Source organism: Mobula birostris, chromosome 17, assembly GCF_030028105.1.
Source record: "Mobula birostris isolate sMobBir1 chromosome 17, sMobBir1.hap1, whole genome shotgun sequence".
NCBI classification, from domain to species: Eukaryota; Metazoa; Chordata; class Chondrichthyes; order Myliobatiformes; family Myliobatidae; genus Mobula; species Mobula birostris.
In genome coordinates, this window is record NC_092386.1 from 60,364,029 (window position 1) to 60,386,775 (window position 22,747).

General features: G+C 38.7%; 1 protein-coding gene across 5 annotated transcripts in view; it reads left to right on the plus strand.

Moving 5' to 3' along the window:
• The first annotated feature begins 235 nt into the window (after positions 1 to 235).
• LOC140211424 (ELAV-like protein 2) overlaps positions 236 to 22,747 on the plus strand; it is a 60,616-nt gene continuing 38,104 nt past the window's right edge. For 2 of the 5 annotated variants that reach the window (XM_072281111.1, XM_072281112.1), the window contains exons 1-3: positions 248 to 319; positions 3,688 to 3,943; positions 18,392 to 18,495. In XM_072281111.1, the coding sequence (XP_072137212.1) occupies positions 248 to 319; positions 3,688 to 3,943; positions 18,392 to 18,495 (432 nt within the window). Of the gene's footprint in view, positions 320 to 3,687; positions 3,944 to 18,391; positions 18,496 to 22,747 lie in introns of those variants that run through there. The other 3 variants (XM_072281113.1, XM_072281110.1, XM_072281115.1) reach the window with 3 other exon arrangements.

A 22,747-nucleotide genomic window follows, 5' to 3' on the forward strand; every position in this document is an offset into this window, starting at 1 on the left:
AATCTGTCTGCAGTTTTATCAACATCTCTTGCCTATAATTGATTCTTTACGATTAATATGCATGGGGGTAATCATTTTTTTTAAAAAAGAGGATTAGATTGGAATTGCCTCATTTTCTTGAGCCCAAACTGCATGGACATGCTTTGAATATACATAAGGCATTGTAAACTGATTGTTGCATTATCTTGTTAATCTAACATACGGTACTCTTTTGTGTCCATATTGCAGACGGCAACTCCAAACTAACATGGCAGTCAGACTGTGTGATGTGGCTACTCTGCTTAGAAGTGGTTCGTGGGCTGCAGAGCCTTGGACTGGGGTCTGTGGGACTTTTCTTTAAATTCAGTAGTGACTAAGATATTTTATTATTGAGGCCATACCAAAAAGTATAATATACATGGTTGTCAAAGGTCCTTTGGTCTTGCAAAAATGTAATTGGTTCAGAAACATTTATAGTTCATTTTAGAACAGCAATAGACTTTAATTACAAAATAGCTACATATGTATATTAAGTGAAGCCAATGTAACTATTTTGGTATGGTCTGATTAGAATTTGTATAATATTGAAGTGGATTTGTTGTTTTATGATTTGTGCTGTCGTAGCAGTGCACGTTTTAACTGCTTTTAATCTCCTATCTTGAGCTGTTAATTGCAAATGGCGTTTAAGTGAAATTCTCACTAAAACCCAATTACTTAATCACTTGCTACATGTCCCACGTTCAGAACTGTGGGTATTGTTATATAGTTCAGTGTTGTAGTGATTTAAAAATGTAAAATTTTGTAAGCAATTTATTTATTTTTTTAATCCAAAAATGGTTCTTTGGCTAGAAAGGGTGCTTTTCTAGTATGCATTGGTTAACATGGCTGTTCAGTGGGATTCTGATCTTCACTTGTTTTGGTAACTGTAAAGCAAAAACTGAATTACTGTAATAAATGTCATCATTACTGGCCCTTGTTTTTGGAAGTATTGAGCATTTGTTTTTACTGACTGTTTTGACTGTCTTCAGCTTCTAAAGTTCTAATTCTTTTTCACTATGCTGTGAGGAATGTTTCCTATATCTAAATAGCTTCTGTACTCTTTTCAAAGCCTTCATCTTGTAGGGTAGAGGAGAGACTGGAGGTGGCACATTTAGTTTTAGTGAATTTATTCAGTAAAAGGGAATTACCTTTACCAATATCGATTCTTGTGTATGCAACTCCGTAAATGCAAACCAGTTGATGCTCCTGGCGATGATGGTGTAGAATTGTCCCCTAAGCATCTTGAAACTGAAAATGAGCATCTTTTCATGTGTTTTTTATCTGCCATTTGACCTTGGATGAAATGGGCAGTAAGAAAGTTGTCAATCTGGACTCATTAAATGTCATCCCCAACATTCCAGTCCTCCAAGGGCACTATGGGTGTCTAAGTTCCCCATTCTATACACTGAGTTTGTAATATGTGAATTATCATTTGGAATAGTTGTTTTGAAAGTCACCACAACTTGGGCCATAAATGCAGTTTGTATTGTGACGCAGGAATTGTAATAGAGTTTAATTTTTCAAAAGGTCCTCCTTTTGTCAAGGTGGGAGGAGAGGTGATGGTGTGCAATTCTGGTGTTAGATTGCTGGAAGTGCTGCCCTTATCTATCTTTCCTCACCAAGTAATGTCGGATTATGCTGCTTTAATGAGTCATAGTTGCAATATAATTGATTGAATATGTCAGCTGAAGATAGTAATTTTAAAATTCAACAGTACTTGTGAAGGTGATCTTTCAATAGGCTGTTATCATTTTAACAGACCTTGTATGGAAAGGTTTTGGCTTCACTTCTGTGACTAAAGTTCGAGCTAGTTGGCGTAATCAAGTGGGATTTTTGTTTTGATAAATAATAAACAACATGCATATAATCTGAAATACCATTCTGTTTTAAGTTCATCTATAAAAAGATTTGGCATCAAAAGATGCCATTATTTTCTTGTGAAGCACCATACAGCAGTTTTTCACCACCAGATGGCATAGATCTAGCTGCGGTTTTGCATAACCGTGCCATCAGTTCAGTCATTCTGTGGAATATATTTGCAGCATGGGTAAATCGCTGGTGTGTACAGAATATCAAGCTGGTATTTATCCAGATTTATGAAATGTATATAACTGTTCATGCTCTTAGTAGTTTCACTGTTCACATAACCTAGATTTGGTAATTTTTTTAAAAAGTCAGCTTTATGTTGCAAAAATCAATCAAATTCTAATGTAAACTGTGAAAGACTAAATCACAGTTAAACTTAATTCTAAGATTTAAAATTACATAACTTGCTACTTTGCTTTGTATTGTAAGTTAAGATCTTTCACTTTTACCATTTAGTTATTGGGGGAAAATTTTTGGGAATGGTTTGTTCAGCATTTGTATTCAAGTTATTGCTGCTCGAATGGCACAGGTTTTGAAGATGAGTTGTATTCTTTGTCTAAAATATATCAGATATTTAGTGGTATTTCTTAAGTATGAAGACCAGGACTTGGTCAAACCAACCCTGCCAGTTAATTTAATAGTTAGATAATAGTTGATTGGTACCTCGACTCTACTCCATTAATTCATATCCTCAGCAAAATCCTATCGATCTTTTGACTTTCAGTTTGTCCATACTCCTGAGGGGGAATGTGTGTGTGTTGGGGTGGGAGGGAGAAGGTGAAGTGGGGGGGTTTTGGGCATATGCTACTGGGCTTTCCCACCAAGAGAATTTCTTTATAATCTTTGTCTCATTAAATATCATTGTTACCCCTTGTTTTTAAAAACTAGGGAATGGACACATATATTAGAATAATGACATAATTTGACCTATTAATGGTATATGTTGATCTTGCATTTTAATCATTGCATTACCTAAATGATACCTTGAAGAATATTAATGTAAACTATAATATTGAAGCAATCCTGCTTCTCCTCTAAGTTTGCGCCAACATTTACATTTGCACCAGTCTACATTTTTAAGTGTAACTGCCCTTTAAATTTTTTGATCTCACCAGTGTGAGTTTCCCATCTGAAGAAAATTTCTGACTATGGCAACTCCAGACCGGATGAGTTCATGTTTAATTTTGCCTGTTCAGGTGATCTGATTGCTTGGTCTTATTATTCTGCAGACAAAGATGAGAGCTAGTCATGCACACCAATCACAATGTGCTTCCTTCATTTCTAATTTACTATTTACCAATTTATAAATGCATTGTAGGGAAATTCAGAATTTAAGTTTTGATAAGCTAAATGACAGCTGAGGGCATTCGGGAGTTCTGAACTCAATTCCAGTGCCGTTCTCTGAGTCTCTGTACGTCCTCCCCTTGGAATGTGTGGTTTTTGGCAGGTTCGCTGGATTCCATTCACAGTCCAAAAACATACCAGGTGGATTAATTGGTCATTGTAAATTATCCCATTAGGGTTTGTGGGGGGTTACAAGTGCGGAGTGGCTGGAAGGGCTACTCCGCCCTGTATTGCTAATTACATCTTTTAGCTGCCTTTTATATGGTGGTGAATTTTTTTTAGATGTATCAAAATGAAGTTACAAAGTCTTGGCATTATCTTAAATCACAAGGGTAGGCTTGTATGTAGGGTATTTCAAGTGTAAATGCTGTATTGCCATTTCAGAAAGGTCTTTGGGCTTTGATAAATTGGGTATTTTAAATGAGGTCATAAAGATAATGTTGACTTATCTATTTTTAGCAGGTAATTGCTGCCATGGAAACACAACTGTCCAATGGTCCAACTTGTAATAGTACAACAAATGGTCCTTCAAATGCCAACACTGGTACAAACAACTGCTCATCACCTGTTGACAGTAACACCATGCCAGAAGACAGCAAAACCAACTTAATAGTCAACTACTTGCCTCAAAACATGACACAAGAGGAGCTTAAAAGTCTGTTTGGCAGCATTGGTGAAATAGAATCCTGCAAACTAGTACGGGACAAAATAACAGGTATCTTAGCACTTTAAAATTGTCTGCTTTGTTTGCTTGTAATGTTGTAGACACTAATGTGTAAAGCCTCCATTTTAAGCACTTTAAGTGGTGAAACACTGGTATTTCGATATAACATTAATCTTTTGATGCTATGGACAGAATATAGTTTCTACAGTGGGTTTGATCTGTGATGCTTTTACTTGTAAATTGCAGTTTTCATCACTATGATTTTAAACTACAGAATTTAATTTGATATTCAGCGTTTACTTTTTGATCAATCTATTGGTTTGATTTAGAGTGCCATTTTATAATTCAATTCGGGCAACAAAGTGGGATACTTTTGACTAGTTTTATGCAAATTCCTGTTAACTTGCATTTGATTGTGATGCAGTGGATTCTTCATACACACTCTTACTGATGACAATGTGAGGATTTCTGCTTTAAAGTGGTGCAAAAATTAATCCTGAGGGTGGCAGTTTCTTGAATAACAGTGGTAAACTCGCATTTAAAATCCATGTCTTCACTCACCGCTGGCTGTCTAAAGATAAAGATTAGCTTTATTTTTCACATGTACATCGAGGCAAACAGTGAAACGCGTTGACTTGCATCAAATCAGCAAGGATAATGCTAGGCAACCTGTAAGTGTCACCACCCATCTGGCATCAGCATAGCATGCCCTCAGCTCACTGATGCTAACCTTGTGTCTGTGGAATGAGAGAGGAGACCAGAAATGCCTGAAGGAAACCCATGGGGTCACAGGGAGGAAATACAAACGACTTACAGACGTGGTGGGAGTTGAGTCCCGATCTTGCAGCTGACACTGTAATAGAGTTACACTAACATGCCGCACTGCTCCTTCAAAATCTTAATGCACTGGTCATTCTATTGAATCTCCTTTCTACCTTACAGCATTGATCTCTTTCAGAAAAATACGGTAACCAGAGTTGGATAAATGGTTGCAGCTGAGACATAGTAAACATTTTTATACTTATAGTGCATTCATTCTATGTTTTGTCCCATGACATTGGAGGCATTTCAAACTATTGATTCTGTATGGGCTTTTGAATCACTTCTCTGCAACCTCTTCTCTCATAATCCCATCAATTCCACCCTGATTCATCTACCTATGACTGCTCAGGGTAGTTTGCAGTCAGCTTTTAACCTAGCACTAGCATGTTAACATACCATCAGCATGTCCATGGGGTGCTGAAGGAAACTGATAGCACTGGGGAAACCCAGATGATCTCAGAAGGACATGTAACTCCTTATAACACTGGAGGTCAGGATGAAATCTGGATTGCTGGACCACCTGCTGCCTGGCATAAATAAAGTTAACATTTTTACTTTTCAACTTCATTATCACCTTCAAAAGTTTTAACTGTGTTCCCTTGGCTTCCTCTGCATCTGATGTTGTTATATTTTTAAAAAAAAGCTGCCGTTTACTAGAAGTCTCATTCTTCCCAAAGAATGTCACTAAATATATTTACATTTTATTTGCCAACTATGCCTACTTTGCTCCATTTATCTTCCTGAGATCTGTTAAAAATCCTCTATTTACTTCATTATGTTAATTTTGAAGTCGTGACCTGTGTCCACACCCTGTAAGCCATGGTTTTACTGGAACTTCCAAGTTTGGATTCATTTCAAAATAACAAATGGAAATTTGATTTTTTTACTTGGACATAATTCAAATTAAGCATTGCTTACGGTGATATCAGACTATTTTGAGACGAGGTCATAAATTTTGTCTTTGTTTATTAAATCTGTGGTGATAGACCTCTAATCTTCAGTGTATTATTCAATTACCAGTCTAAAACCAAGTCATCGTATTTTTCTCAAGATCTAGCTATGCCTTGTTCTGGTACCATTTTGTGCTCTTGTAATTTATTTTCTAATTTTCAACATGCTTCTTGCTGACAAATTAATCCTAACACCGAGTCGTATCGTATTTTAGCATAATTTCATCTCCCTTCCTATCAAGTTTTATATCAATTTTACCTAATTCTTACAAGGTTGGAAAAGTTGCTACATTTCTATATTTGTCCTTGGGGTTTTGTTCCAAGCTCTGCACAGCACGGCTCTACAGTTCATTAGTTAAGACCATTAAAGAAGTTAATTACAATTAACTTGCAAAAATATTCTAATGAAAAGTAAATATCTGCTGAGTAAAATAGTTTTCATCTATTGACATTTATAATGTCAAGAGATTAGTCAACATTTCTAGTCTTTGTAAGCCTAATTGTAGCTCAGCTGATGACTAAATTTGAATTGGCACTAATACTTAAAGAATTTATGGAACCACCGGTGTTGAACGCAAGGCCATTTAGTTTGTTATATTTAAGATTTTAAAAAAACACTTGAAGGTAAAGCTTGAGCGGCTATTGTGGAGAGAAAGCAATTGTTCACATTTAGTTAAGACCCCTCAATTACGGTACCTCCAAGAAGATGCTCGGCCCACTGAATCTTTCAATGTTTGGATATTTTTCCTCTGGCTTACAGCATCTGAAACCTCCATTTAACCTGATGTTTTGCAATTTTTTTGCTTAAGTGATCCCAATATTCTCCAGGCTTTTAACAGCCACTTAAAGTAATATGTTGTCCCTTTATTGGTATAGTTTCAAAGCTTGCGTTTGGACTAGTTTCTTAATAGACTGTGACTGCTGCAGACAAAAGTTCAAAGACTTCATATTCATCCTGATGCCATTGAGCAGATTCCCAGTGGCATACAAGTGTTACAAGAGATGTCTTTAAATCCTTCTGGAAGAATGTGAAATGAGATATCCTCCTGGCTCTCTCTTTGAGAGGTGTTGGAAAAATTTGGTATTATCAAATATTAAAACAAAGTAGTTCTGAATCTACTTCTACCGCACGTAGAACAGAATGATTTTCAGACAGAACAGGAATGCACATCATAAAAAAAGACCAAGGAGAACTATTTGACCCAATGGATTTTTGTATCTAGTAGGGAAAGTTTGGCAGGATGATGCAAATGAAAGTACTACATGCGTGTCTAGATCTTGTTTCCCACAAGCTTGAGATGCACAAAAGATTGTCATGTGTGAAATGTCCAGCTCCTTAATTTTCAGGTACTTGGTTTGATCTTGCAAAGGGTTAAGCTGCACTGTGCTGCGGCGGTGGAAAGAAATCTGAATGTCCTCTGCAAAATATCAAAACATCAACACTCAGCAGTTGACTTGGGGGAAAAAATTGTGTGGGATGAATGAGCTTATTTTATTGTGTTAAGCTATAAAGGGATTGGGTTGTTTTCTCTGTACAAAGCTACGTAAGCTAGAATATAATTAAAGTGGTGAAATTATGTAACTTGCGGTTTGTGCTGTGTTAGCATGCTGCGTTTTTTCCATTTTTGGCACAGTGGCAAATTTCTAATTTGCTATAGTGTCTAGTGCATAATGTTAACTGAATATCACAGGAAATGTTGTAAATGATGTAAGTCACCCAGTTTAGTCATTTCATATTGTTTCAGTTATTGTCAACTTGCCCACAAAATATAGTTTAGCACAAAAGAAAATCTTCAGCATTTTAAGTCTTTGGAATCCCCAACTAGGACTGTGCTTATTTGAGTATATTCAGGTCAGGATTAATATTACTAGGCACTTAGATGAGGTTATAGGTGGGGAAGTGGACATAAATTAATCTAATTGAATGGTAGAATAGGCTTGAAGACACATGGTGTACTGTATTTTTTGTCTGTAAGCAAGAGACTTCCATAAGTTAGTTCAAGGGCACTACAAATATTTCCTCTGATTTTTGATCTTGAATAAATTACAGTTTTTAAGGAAAGCTAATACTTGACAAAAGCACTGGAGGTTTAAGAAATTGTAGCTTTGGGGCCTTAGCATGCCTTTGCATGTTTGTACCCTTTCAAAATCTGCATGTATTTTGTTCAACATGATCAGTAAATGGATGTTCATTTTTTTAAAACAGTTGCAAAGGTGTGATTTTTTTCTTGAGTCACTGAGTACTGAAGTTAACTTGGAGCACGACTCTTGAATGGTTCAAAGCATTTTGGGAGGAGGCTTGATGTTTGCTCTTCAATGAGAATTTTTGTACTGCTTACACTGGTTATTTTGGAAGTGGTGAAGCAATTTCCTTTTTCAATATATCTCTGGCATTTAACACATTGTATTTTTAAATGTGATGTTATTAACAAAAGTGGAAGACAGAAATGAGTTGTGCAACACCTCCAGAAATATTGCGTTGTAGCACTTAGGACATTTAAATGACTTCTGAAGTACAGCCATTAAGTGAAATAAGAAGCTAAGTTGCCCAGCGAAGTCCACTCCCCCAAGAAAATGAATTGCTCAGATTGGGAAGTAATAAGATGAAGAAAATGATTTTGAAGGTGCCCTTGTAAGTATTAATGTCTACTCAACTAACTCACTGGAAAGGGGGTACTTCCTAATAATACCATATGCCACTGTCAGAAATCTTTGATTGCTGCAGGAAGACCCTATATGGCTTGTATTTATAGGTGTCATGTGGTTATTAGTTCAGTGTTTTTGCCACTTGGATCTGTAGCAAGGTGAACACTAGTCAACAGAAATCTGTTTAAGACAGCATTAATTTTTTTTTAAAAAAGGTCAGAATTTCTGAAAATAAGTAATTGTAGCATTTTTTTTTGCATAGTGCAAGGATGATCACTACATTGGTTTTAAATTTTTTTTGAAATATTCTGAAATTAGTTTTAAAAGATTTCAGAAAGTTGGTAGTTGCAGTAGATGTCTCTTCCATTGGAAAACGGTATATTGCTCTCAAGTTGGGTAACTGATGTAAATGCTTTTTTGCCTGAACCCCACTTTGTAATTAAGATGTCTTGCCAAGGGTGTTTAATTGATTCAAGATCCTAGGCATTTTACCAAGTTAGTACTGCTGTTTAAAATGGGCGAATGTGTGGTCTGAAGTGTCACAGCTCAACACTGCATAGTTCTAGTCTTTGTTCAGAGAAACATTTCTAGATGCTAAGATCCAACTTGCGTCCTGCACCTGAAAAACTAACATTTTGTACCCAAACCCAATGCCTTTGCAACAAACCAATGATTTTTCTGCCCCTGAAATATTAGCACAATGCATTTTAGCATTGTTATTTATGAATGCTGCAGCTTCACATGAATGGTGCTAGCTTGGAAAAACCAAAAAACTTCAATTCCTGAATTCAGTTCTCGTGACATGAATGCAATGGACCTATTTAATTAGTGGTGTTGGCCTTAAGGAATCAAGTTATAAATCTATTAATTAAGAAGAAGCTATGTGCATTAAAGACATTGGTTTGCTGCAAATTTAGTATGTAGCATGGTTCATGCTGCCTTTACAAATTGGAGCTGCCTCCTTACCAATACAGAACTCTGCAAGGTAGAAATCTTAAAAGGAAATTTGGAACTGTTTTTACCAAATCTAAGCTTCAACATACTTTAATACTTCAGCTTATCACTGGAATCGCGCAGTTAATTTTACATTCAATGTTTGCTTTTGATTTAATCCATGTCTTCAGATTGTGCAGTTAGTCAGTAGTGGATTTATTGCACGTTCCTTGAAATAAAAATAGGTTTCAAAAGAAAAGGAAGTGTAGTTTGCTAAGATGATTTACAATTGGTCAATGTGAACAGATATGGGGGGAGGGTGTGGAGGGTGGTGGGTGAAAACAAAATAAAAACAAAAACAGCTGAACAACAAAAATGCTTCTGATTCTGTTGCTCAGTTGGTCCAGTCTGAAAGCAAGGTTACATTTATTTGCTACTCTAGTACAGGAGTCCCCAACCTTTGCACCGCAGACTGTTTTAATATTGACAATATTCTTGCAGACCGGGTTGGGGGGGGTGGGGTGTTAATCACGACCGGAATATAGGTGATAAGTCAACTATAAGTCACTTATTAGTGGCTAATACACTCAATTTTCTTTCTAAAAGGGTTTATCTAATGAATTTAATATTAAACACCGTGAATATTTTCCTCCCATGAATATAGTGATGTCAATTATAAGTCATAGGGGGGGTTCCTTGTGTCCAGTCTATTCTGCAATTTAGTTCTCATTGCATTCATTGCAGAAAACCCCACTTCGCAGAGATATGATGCTGGAAATGGAAGCAATGTTTTCGGTGTTTTTGTGGCTATCTCAGGATATTCAGCCTTGACTTTGATCCGGAATGCCCGCAGAGATGTTATGTCAAACATCTTTTTGCGCTGTCATGGATGATTCACCGGGGACATTCACAAATGGGTCACGGACCCATTCCTTTGCACGTCTTGGGTTATTTGTGGTTGGGAGGTAACGCTCAAATTCTGTCGGCAGTGAAGATGGGTGTTCGCGCACCAGCTGTGAGCCTCAGTGTCTCCCAGGTTCCCAGCTAATGTTGGGAACATGTCAAATATGTCCCTGTCCACTCGCCGTCCTCACAGTTCCAGTTTGGCTGTGAAAGCAGACACTTTATCTGCCAACTTGAAGGCAGTTGTCATTCTCCCCTGAAGTGACAAACTGAGTTCATTGAGCATGTTGAATATGTCACACAGATAAGCAAGTTTTGCTATCCACTCCTCGTCCCTGAAGTGTGCTGCCATTGGTGACTTTTTTCCTGAAAGCAATCTCTGTAGCTGCTCTCATCTCAAAAACCCTGGCCAGGGCTCTCCCCCTTGATAGCCACCTGACTTCAGTGTGTAAGAGAAGGCGTTTGTGTTCTGCATCCATTTCCTTGCAAAGCTGCTCAAACAGACGTGAGATAAGGGCTTTTGCTTTGATGAGATGGATAACTTCAACAACGTCGCTTTTAAGTTCAGGTGATACTTTTTGTCTATCCAGGATTTACGTGTGTGACACAGTGTGTAGACTAGCATTCAGGAGCAACCTCTTTGACTTGGGTAGTGAAACCAGACTCGTTCAGCCATTCCAACAGCTGTGCTTCGATGTCCTCTGCGATATCAGCAATTCTCCTTGAAACTGTGGTAGCTGAAAGAGAAACCTGTGCCATCTTGTTACCTGCAGCTTCTCCCAACAGTTCATGGCACATGTCCTTGGCAGTAGGCAGAATCAATTCTTCACCAACAGTGAAAGGCTTCTTAGCCTTAACAATACGGCTAGCCACCAAGTACAACGTTGTCAGAGCAGCAGCATTTGTGGAGGTGGTGGCTCTCAGCATTTGCTTCTGTTCTGCTTGCTCACATTTTTTCTGCTCAGAAACTCAACAGGTTTGTCTTTAAGTGCAGGGTGCTTGGACTCAAGGTGCCGAAGCAGTTTTGAGAGCTTCATTACCTCATTAGACAGCTTGTCTCCACATATCACCCACAGGGGGCTTGGAGCGTGAGAGTCACCAGTCGCAATAAAGCCATATTTTATGTACGACTTGTCATATTTTCTGTTGAAGGAAGCTTTTTTTTTGCAGTCTCGGCCTCAGCTGTCTCTGCGTTATCATCATCGTTGGGCCTTTTATGTCCCTTGCCACCTCTTCCAAAGAAACTCTCAAGTGACGTTTGCTTTCTGGTCATTAAGTAGTTGTAGGTTAATGACTGATGTCCTCGCATGGGTAATGACCTCACGTGTGTTCAAGTTAAACAATGGGCCTGACAGGGAATGACGAAAGGTGCAGTTGACACGTATCATTTCCTCACAGCCCGGTAGCACACGCTTTGCGGCCGGGTACTGGTGGTTGGGGACCACTGCTCTAGTACCCTTTTTATGGATGTCTTTAAAACCTGACACAAGGTGTTATACTGCTATCTAATATGTGCTTTGTGCTATGTGTGACTGTTGGTATTGTGTTTTGTACCTTGGCCCCAAAGGAACGCAGTTTTATTTGGTTGTATTCATGGCTGAATGACAATTAAATTTGAGCTTGAATCTATCATATAATGTGGTTGCCAATGTGTCTGTTCAAGAACTTGCCATCCATGGCCTAGCTTTTGCTGAAGTGCACATTCACCAATTACTTCAGTAATGTGAACGACAGTGATTCATAATTAGACCTGAATTGCTACATTAAGGCTTTCATTTGGGGAAAACTTAAAACTTGCAGGTACTGGCAATGGGGATGAAAGACATGTAAACACCATGGGTCTGTGGGAAGAGAAAAGGAGGTAATTCCCTTCCTATACTGTGGAAGATGTCCTGCCTCGTCACTCTGCCAAAAACACCGCGCCCCAGCGGCCTCAATGACTACAGACTGGTGGTATTGACCTCCCACATCATGAAGACCCTGGAGAGACTTGTTGTGGAGCTGCTCCAGCCTATGGTCAGATCACACTTGGATCCCCTCCAGTTTGCCTACCAGCCTCGACTAGGAGTTGAGGATGCCATCATCTACCTGCTGAACCGTGTCTACACCCACCTGGACAAGCCAGTGAGCACTGAGGGTCATGTTTTTTGACTTCTCCAGTGCGTTCAACACCAGCCGCCCTGCTCTGCTGGGGGAGAAGCTGACAGCGATGCAGGTGGATGCTTTCCTGGTGTCATGGATTCTTGATTACCTGACTGGCAGACCACAGTACGTGTGCCTGCAACGCTGTATGTCCGACAGTGATCAGCAGTACTGGGGCTCCACAGGGGACTGTCTTCTCTCCCTTTCTCTTCACCATTTGCACCTCGGACTTCAACTACTGCACAGAGTCTTGTCATCTTCAGAAGTTTTCGGATGACTGCCATAGTTGGATGCATCAGCAAGGGAGATGAGGCTGAGTACAGGGCTACGGTAGGAAACTTTGTCACATGGTGTGAGCAGAATTATCTGCAGCTTAGTGTGAAAAAGACTAAGGAGCTGGTGGTAGACCTGAGGAGAGCTAAGGTACTGGTGACCCCTGTTTCCATCCAGGGGGTCAGTGTGGACATGGTGGAGGATTACAGATACCTGGAGATACGAATTGACAATAAACTGGACTGGTCAAAGAACACTGAGGCTGTCTACAAGAAGGGTCAGAACCGTCTCTATTTCCTGAGGAGACTGAGGTCCTTTAACATCTGCCGGACGATGCTGAGGATGTTCTACGAGTCTGTGGTGGCCAGTGCTATCATGTTTGCTGTTGTGTGCTGGGGCAGCAGGCTGAGGGTAGCAGACACCAACAGAATCAACAAACTCATTCGTAAGGCCAGTGATGTTGTGGGGATGGAACTGGACACTTTCATGGTGGTGTCTGAAAAGAGGATGCTGTCTAAGTTGCATGCCATCTTGGTCAATGTCTCCCATTCACTACATAATGTACTGGGTGGGCACAGGAGTACATTCAGCCAGAGACTCATTCCTCCAAGATGCAGCACAGAGCATCATAGGAAGTCATTCCTGCCTGTGGCCATCAAACTTTACAACTCCTCCCTTGGAGGGTCAGACACCCTGAGCCAATAGGCTGGTCCTGGATTTATTTCATAATCTACTGGCATAATTTACATATTACTATTTAACTATTTATTACTATTTTCTATTACTATTATTTCTATTACTATTTACTAATAGTAATATTACTATTATTTATTTATGGTGCAACTGTAACAAAAGCCAATTTCCCCTGGGATCAATAAAGTATGACTGACTATTTAGAAATATTGACATGTTATTTTTTTTGATCCACCTCTGCCTGACATGTGCACTCCCAGTACTTGCTGTTTGAATTTGTCACATTGATCTTAGTTCTATTGGCACATCTGTCCTCAAGCTCGTGAGCTGCTAAGCTTGGTGTTTTATGCTTTTTTTTTTCTGGCTCCTAAATAAATTTTTTTTGAAGTGCAGCTGGAACTGCTTTTCTGTTGCAGATTTGAATATCGTATTTTAAGCTTGGATTTCTCAATTAATGTCAATGATAGAGCCCTTTTAATGCTGATAGCCTTTCGGTGTTATCAGTCTGTATTGATATCTTGTTGCTGCCCTTCGGGGGGGTGGGGGGCAACAGGAAGGTTTCTATTATTGTAGCATTTGTGTCGATCAATTTTAGTTGGAATTATATAAAAGCAAGCTGGACTGAATTTGGCACTGAGTATTAGATGCTGCATTTTAAGGATGTATTTGCCCTGGAAAGGTTGTATGGTAACATGCTCATGAATTATGCTGATTTTAGATGGATGAGATGCTGCCTAAACAGATCTTCCTGGATGTGGAAATCTGAGGCTAAGATCTTGAAAGGTGCTCAGAAATTTTGTGTACGCGTGGGAGTTGTCAATTAGAATAAATAGAACATTTAGATTGAAATATTTAGGAATGAAATTGGGAAATAGTTCATGTAAAGGATGGTACAGATGTGGTATAGATGTAGAACATTGTCCTTCTCTCCTCCACAAAAAAAATGGAGGTGATCTCAATTTTAATGACTTGATGTTTTGAAAGGATGTTGAATTGTTGCTGACGGATGTGCTTGAAATATAGGTCTGATGTGGTACCTAAAGCAGAACAACCTTAGTAGTTTAGTTGATCCATCATAATCGATTCTAGTTTGGCCTCCTGAACCAGCTACGCAACTCTTGTATCAAAACTAGTTCCCTCAACTACTTTCAGGGCATCAAGGACAGACATTAAATACTCCCCTGTACATGAGAAAATCTGCATGCAGATGCTGGAAATCCAAAGCAACACACAAAATGCTGGAAGAACTCAGCAGGGATATTGGGAGGCCGAGTACCTATGCTCTGTCCGCAGGTGGTTGGAGGAGCAACATTTTGTATTCTGTCTGGGTAGCCTCCAACTTGATGGCATGAACTTTGATTTCTTGAATTTCCTGTAATTGCGTGACCACTCCTATCTTTTTCACCATTCCTTGTTCCTACTTCACCCTCACTTTATCTCCTTACCTGCCCATCGCCTCCCTCTGGTGCTCCTCTCCCTTTCCTTTCTTCCATGGTCTTTCATCCTCTCCTATCAGATTTCCCCTCCTCTATCCCATTATCTCCTTCACCAATCAACTTCCCAGCTCTCTTCACTGCTTCCCCTCTCCAGTTTCATCAACCAGCTGTCACCTTGTTCTGTTTCCTCCCCTCCTCCATATTACTGACTTCTCCCCTTCCAGTCCTGAAGAAGGGTCTCGGCTCAAAATGTTGACTCTTTAGGCCTGCTGAGTTCCTCCAGCATTTTGTGTGAGATGATTTCCTGTGACACACCTTGAATGACTTTTAGAATTTGTCACACTTAGCTGTAGAACAGCTGGATTGCAAAATAAAATCTAGAAGCAGTAGACAGTTCTGCCCCTTGCGCCAGCTCTATCGTTTAGTAATACCGTGGCAGCTCTTTTAATTCACCCATTTTGCATGTCCCTTGATTTTCTTAGCATCAAAAAATATGCTTATTTGTCTTGTTTTATTTGATGACTGATACCCCATCTGTCTCTCGGTTATAAAATTTCTAAGATTTGCTACCCTCTGTTCAGACACCTTTCATGTATTTTGACTAATGAAGCCTCTTTTTTGCAAAAGTGTCCTGTTCTTCATGGTTTAGTAACGAGAAAGCCAGAGATAAATAAACCAGTCCTCATTGGAGGATCAGTAACTTTAAATTCCTCAATGTTTTTATTTTGGAGGATCTGTTCTGGGCCTGGTATGTAAGTGCAATTATGAAGAAAGCACAGTAGTGCCTCTAATTAGGAGTTTGTGAAGGTTCGGTATGTTTTCTTATGTCAGTGTATAGGAGGGAGATTGAAAATCTGAGCGGTGCCATAACAACATCCTCTTAATGTCAGCAAGACCACGGAGCTGATTGTTGACTTCAAGAGGAAGGAAGAGGTTCATGAGCCAGTCTTCATTGGAGGAGCAGAGGTGGAGCGGATCAGCAACTTTGAATTTTGTTCAAGGACACCAATACCCTTGAATGGAAAATCCTACAAAAAGTAGTGGATATGGCCCAGTCACTTGCCTCATCATTGAAATGTCCCCAAAACCTATGGACTCACTTTCAAGGACTTGTCATCTCCATATTCTTGATACTTCTCATTTATTTATCTTTGTATTTGCACAGTTGGTTGTCTTGTTCATACTGATTGAACACCCATGTTGGTGCAGTGTTGCATTGAATCTATTATGGTTTTATTGAGTATGCCCACAAAGTGAATCTCAGGGTTGTATACGGTAACATACATGTACTTTGATAATAAATTTACTTTGAACTCAAATATCACTGCCAGGGAAAATGTCAGCTTTTGTATCTAGAGTAACACACACAAGATGCTGGAGGAACTCAGCAGGTCAGGCAGCATCTGTGGAGAATAAACAGTTGATATTTCATACCAATACTCTTAATCAGCCCTGTTTATTCTACACCATAGATGCTACCTAACTTGAATTCCACCAGCACTTGTGTGTTGCTCTACATTTCCAGAGCATCTGTTGAATCTCGTTTAGCTTTTGTATCTATCCTGTTAAATCCAGTAGGAATGTTGTTTCGTGTGATTTTTTTTTAAAGCAAGCACGTTTATTTGTCTAGCATTTTTCAAACACGACAGTTCAAAGTGCTTTACATAGAATAAGATATAAAAATATTAAATTTCAGACAGTATACAGGAGAATATAATCACACAAAATTAGATATAGTTTACAGTGCAGGAGATTCTAATTAAAAGCTACAGTGAAAAATTTTACATCTCTTGAAAAAAGCCAGAAGTTGGGGCAGACTTCAGATCCTCTGAAAGGTTACTCCAGATGCAATATAGCTAAAAGCTGCTTCATCGTGTTTAGTTTTGAATCTGGGGACAGTAACAAGATGACCTACGAGCTGGGGAAGGTTTGTAATGCAGTAAGAGATCAGAGATGTATTTTGGCCCTAGACCATTCAGTGCTTGAAAAACCAATAGTAATATTTGAAAGTCAATCCTCTGGACAGGAAGGCACTGTGAAGATCTGAGAACTGAAGTGATATGTTCTATTTTCATGGTTTTAGTGAAGTCTTTAGCAGCAGCGTTATGAATGAGCTGCGGCTGTCTGAGATTTTTTACAGATACCTGTGATAACTCCATTACAGTAGTCAAGCCTAACAAAAATGCATGGATGAGTTTTTCTAGATCATGCTGGGACATAGGCCCTTTAACTCTTGCTATATTTTTAAAATGGTTTGTAATTGTCTTAATGTGGCAGTGAAAATTTAAGTCTGAGTCCATCACAGCGCAAGATTTCTGGCTTGGTTTGTGGTCTATAACGACATGGATAATAAGTGAGCACTGACTGTTAACCATTTTTGTTTTTGGCACCAAAAACAATTATTTGTTCAGCACTCTTTGCCCTATATGTCAGGTGAACTCTGTCCTGTATTTTGGTGAAAGCAATAATTTTGAACAAAGCCAACCTATACCTTTTAACAAAAATCACTCAACTCTTTTACACTCAAAGATGTAATTCAACCAATAAGCTGTTTTCAAACATCAATGTTTAATATTTCATTCAAAGACAGTTAAATAACTGATCATAAAAAGAGAAGAGAATGGACTATTCTCTGTTCAGAATTCATACTTTATATCTATTGTGATTTTGGGGAACAATAAGTATTTGATCCAGAGTACTTTTCAAGTACATGGAGAAAAGTATAGAAGGTTGATATTTAAGATTAGTCAGTTTTCAGTTTTTAAAGCTATTCTGGATTGTGCTGATGTTTATTACAATGAATAGTGACTGTAACACAATAGTAACATGTATGTTAAGGAAATTGAAAGTTAATATCTTGATATAACTTGTTTGAGAATTAATCGTCTTTAAGGACAGCAGGATATCTTCCATCAGAAAACATTTAATGTCATAAGACAATGTGAAAAGACACCAGAGTTTATTCCAGATCTGAGATCAATCCTATTGTCCTATTTCCCTGTTGTCCATTATCTTATTTAATTTTCCTCCTCCATCAGGAATACAGAAATCAGTTAACACACCAGCACTTTTATGGCATGTGAGAAACCTCGTGGTTGCAGGGCCATTGTGCAAACTCAACGCAGAACATCAGGATTAAACCTGGGTTGCTGGAGATACCATGTTATCACAGAATAAATACTTTTTATTTTGGATAATAAAACAAAATTCTGGAAATAATTAGATCAGACAGAGACTATTGGAAGTGAGTGAGATTTTTAGTCAGTGAACATTAGAAATGATACAATCATCAAAGGGTTTTGTAACAGATTTATAACAGTTGCAATTTTTTAGCAATTAATAGTCAATTCTAATTTACAATTTTGTATTGAAATTGAATTCATTCTTAAACATCTTTTAGAATTGGGATTCTGAATCAAAATCAGAACTCTAGATATTAATCCCTTGTGAATCTGTTTAAATTGCTATAAGCAACTGATGTTTTGGTATAAACCTGTATCAATTTGAGATGCATTTAACTGTTGCCTCTTTCCAGGGAAAGTTTAGGGTTGGCAGTAATTGTTAGTGACATCCACGACCCAGCAATAAAGAAGCAATCAAAGTCCAGTGCAAGAAAAAGCTTTGATATGACGAGCCATTTTCTTTAAGACTGCAACACTGAATTGGCCATGGATTCATAATTGACTTGTTCTTTCCTCCAGGTCAAAGCCTTGGTTATGGGTTTGTAAACTATGTGGATCCAAAGGATGCTGAAAAAGCCATCAACACGTTAAATGGTCTCAGACTCCAAACTAAAACAATCAAGGTAAATTTGTGAAACTAAGACTTGGCATTTTGTATTGAGTGCTTTACTAAGTTTAATTTTCAAACAATTTAAATCAGGAGTTTTTAACCTTGTTTTAATGCTGTAGGCAAACATCATTAAGCAAGATGTTCATGGCACCTAGGTTAGGGAACCCCCTAACTTAAATATTTGGGGTATTGATAGGTTTTATATACATGCTTTTCATCTGCTATTACCAGTAATAGTATGTTAGTAGTTTCTGAAGCTATTAGGAGAAAGGCACCTTCAAGTGATTTCCTCACTAAAATCCTACTTGGCATTAGAGTCGTGAGTGTGAGTACGCACGCACACAAACAAAAAACACACAAAATGTGACTTAATTTTCAACCATCAAATCCTGTCTAACAACCATTCTTATAGTCTAGTACTACAAGATCCATAATATTATGATACAAGATGATACTATGGATCTTGTATGTTTAGAAAAGTGATCTAGCATATGCTTCCATAATCCCACAGTTTATAGCATCGAGTTCTCTGTGAAAGAACTGCTTTGCTCTTTAAAAAGCATTTTGGACTCTGGGGATGTAAGATTAATAAATTAAGGAGCTATCCTGCAGTAAAGGTTAGGATGCTGAAATGTGAGGGCTTGCCTGACTATTTGCTATTCTTTCAGGTGACCAGATGACGTTATTGAGTAAACCCATATGTACTGCAAAATTGTCTTGTGGCCAGATGGATGACAGTTTGTCTGATTAAAGCCAAATTATTATAAACTGGCACTGACTCCAGACTTCATGCTGGGCAGACTTTCTCTCCTGGTAGCGAAGAGTGCTGTAGTAGTTTTGATGGCATTGGTCTTGACAAAGGTCACCCCATTGGACTGATAATGGAACAATGCTCAGGTTCATTATTTTGACTTCATTTGGGGTTCCAAGTTCTGGAGTCTTAATTCTTCAAATTTCCTCCAACCTTTTCTTTCATTGCTACAGTCTGAAGTTAATTCTGTTCTAGATTTAAATACAGTTCAAATGCCTTCCAAGTTCCCTTTATTCTCAAGTTTTCTTGTGTGGGTCAGATTGTATTAAAATGGGCCTGGTTACAGCTATTTGAAATGAGAAAGAAAACATTAATTTCCAGTATAATTCTAAATCCTGATGGGGAATGCAATGAACAAGATAGGAAAACCAGAGAAATAGCTTCAGTAAGAATAAATAACAGTCGACCTGGCAGACCTGATAAAAGGGTCTTGTCCTGAAATATTGACTTTATTAAATTTCCATAGACGCTGCCTGACCTGAGTTCCTCCTCCATCTTGTGTGTGTGTTGCTCTGGATTTCAGCATCTGCAGAATTGCTTGTGTTTAAATGTCTTCATTGCCTGTTTCTTCTCCTGTCATCAACTGGTTCAAATGGTTTATCTCAATTCTGAGTCTAGTGTCATCGTTTCATCGTTGTACAGCACTCATGATGTTACTCTACATTATTGATTTATTTGATTCTGATAACTCTAGGCTCTGCAGTACATTACTGGAGAATAAATATACTTGATTTGTCATTATCTTTGAAGATATTGTTGACCCTGCCATCAACTTGAATTTGTTCTCCTTTTTCACCTGCTGAGGACTATTGATAGTAAATGGCTCTCTTTGTTATTAAGTACTGTCTTATTCCCACCATATGTACCTGTGCAGGCAGGCATTGGGCAACAGTCTAAGCTGCTGACTCTTTGTCTGCACAGAATGTTGTCATCTTGGGAGAAGTTATCCTTAGCATAAAGGTAAGTTGCTTTCTTTGGTGCTAGGGTAGAGGAAATGATTTGTAGTGTTTTAGGATTAGTGAATGGTTTTGTTCCTTAGATGTAGCTTTACTCCATAGTTGTATAGTGTACTTCGTATATCAGGAAAATAGATTCAAAGGTTCATTTAATATCAGTAATGTATACAGTGTACAACCTGAAACTTTGTACCCTTCAGACACCCACAAAACAAGAAACCTCATAGAATGAATGATAGAAATATCAAAGCCCCCTCCTTACACAAGCAGCAGGAAAAGCATCAATTTAGCGCAGACGCGTGCGTGCGACGACGAGAGCAGGACCAGCACCTCGCAGCTCCGATGCTAGAATCTTCTGTGTCACTTCTCCAAGTCCCCTGAATTTCAGAAAGCCAATTGCCCTAGACAGATCATTTGTTTTTAGTCTTAACTACCTTCAGCATTAGTGATTCAAGTCAAATACAATAAAATACTGAATATTGTACTATCTAATGTAAAATCATATCACTGCTCTACATGTATCCCCTGCACAGTGAACCTGATCGAATACTCATTTGATCACATGGAAGTTAAATGTGTTAAACAGTAACTAACAAAGCCAAGTGATCAACTGCCCTATTTAACAACATTCATTCACAACATTTGCCAGAATGAAGAGATTGGATTGTACTGTTTAATATTACTCTGCTCCCATTTCCCTAAAGTGTAAAACCCAGTTAACATCTGACATTTCAAATGGTTAATATTTAGAAGAACTTTGTTTTTTGAATGTTAGATATAAGATCTCCTACCTCTGTCCCATCTGGGTTTATGCCAGGTTTCCTACGATTTCCAGCAACTACTGCTAAACAGATGGAGGGTTTTATAAAGTGTGGTCTGTGTTCTAATCCTCATGTACAGTAAATATTGAAGATGGGACTGCTTTGGAGAGAAAATAAAAATGACACTAAGCGCTGGTGCTGCCATCATGCCGCTGGCATTTAGGGCAGCAATGAAGATCCTCCATCTCTGTTTGTCCTTGGTTGCACACAGATTAGAAGGATCCTTCATTGTTGTTTCCATAACCATCTTTTTTTTAAAACCAGTCCAGGTTATTAGCCCTGAACTGAACCCCCAAACCAGGAGGATCAGTGGACCACTTTTAGTCTGACCTCTACTGTTTAGCATTGGTGACCCTACCAAGAGTCAAAATGCAAGGTCCTGACTCTAGCCAACATTACACTCTGGCTCATTGAGGCACAGAAGTCTCCAAACTCTACAGATTTGTGGACCTCTTGGAGGACGAATGCTGGGCAAATAATGTAACTTCAGATAGTTCTCTGTAGCAATTATTCCAGATTTGTTATAGCAGTGTACTGTTACTTGGGACTGTACTGGGATTAGCGCTGTTATATACTCTTCGTCAATGGTTTCTGAGCTAAAACTGGGGTAATATAATTGCTGTAAACTGTTCTGAATGGCCCATTTATCCTAAAAACGGACAGATAAGTCTTTGCTATTGATGAGTTTAAGTACTTGTGTAATTCCCCTTTTATATTTTGTTTAGCCATGTTCAAGTTTGATTGGCATTCAACCATATACATGAATACAGCCAAATGAAAGTGTTTCTCTCAGGTCCAAGGTGTAAAACACACAGCACGTAAAGCACGAAGAACATGAAGTCACAAAAAACAATATTTTTAGCCCATGTCTGCATTTGTCACTCCGGTAGATTGATGATATGCTTGAGGCACTATCCTGGTGCCATGTTTCTGTGATAGCTAGCATCCAGCAGTAATCACATGCTAGTGTAGCCTCAGTCAGACACAATCCAGCTTGTCTTCCACCGAGCACGGAAGGGGGCCAGCCCCCAACCTAGCACTTGCTGCATTTCTGCTCTCTCAAACCTCCTGCATCATCTCCTCCCTTGGCGGTGACCCTGCATCATGGGTCCCTGGTCCGTGCAGCAGTCGAGGGCACACAGCTCCCCCGCCACCGGTCTTTCCAGTGAGCCAGCCTGGCTGTACTACGTTACCAATATCCAACAGGGTCTTGCGATCACAAGAAAAACATTCAAAGCAATCATGTTGCATGTTACTGTGAGCAGGCTTACTGGTTTTATACCCTGTGGCCCTCAGTGGGCAAAGTTTTGCCAAACAGTGAAAATATACTGTAGGTTGGTGTTGAGTCTGTCTTAATAAATACATAGATGTGTTTCCAGATTGCACATACTTTTGCCTTGCCTGTGCATTGATTCAGTGTTCTATTTGAATTTAAGATTTGAGATTTGTTTTTGTAGCGTACTGGATGCATCAAGATTTAATTTCACTTTGGAGAACTAGAGTGGCATTTATTAAAGTTTTTTTGTGGAAGAGTTGTAGATGAGAAGGGGTGGTAAGAGTAAGACCATGATAAGCCAGTAATGCAGGGTAATAATGAATTAATATTGGTGGTGGTTGCTCCAGTTTTAATTCGTCAGTTTGAGATTTTCTTTTGGTGGGGGTGGGTAGGGTGAGGGA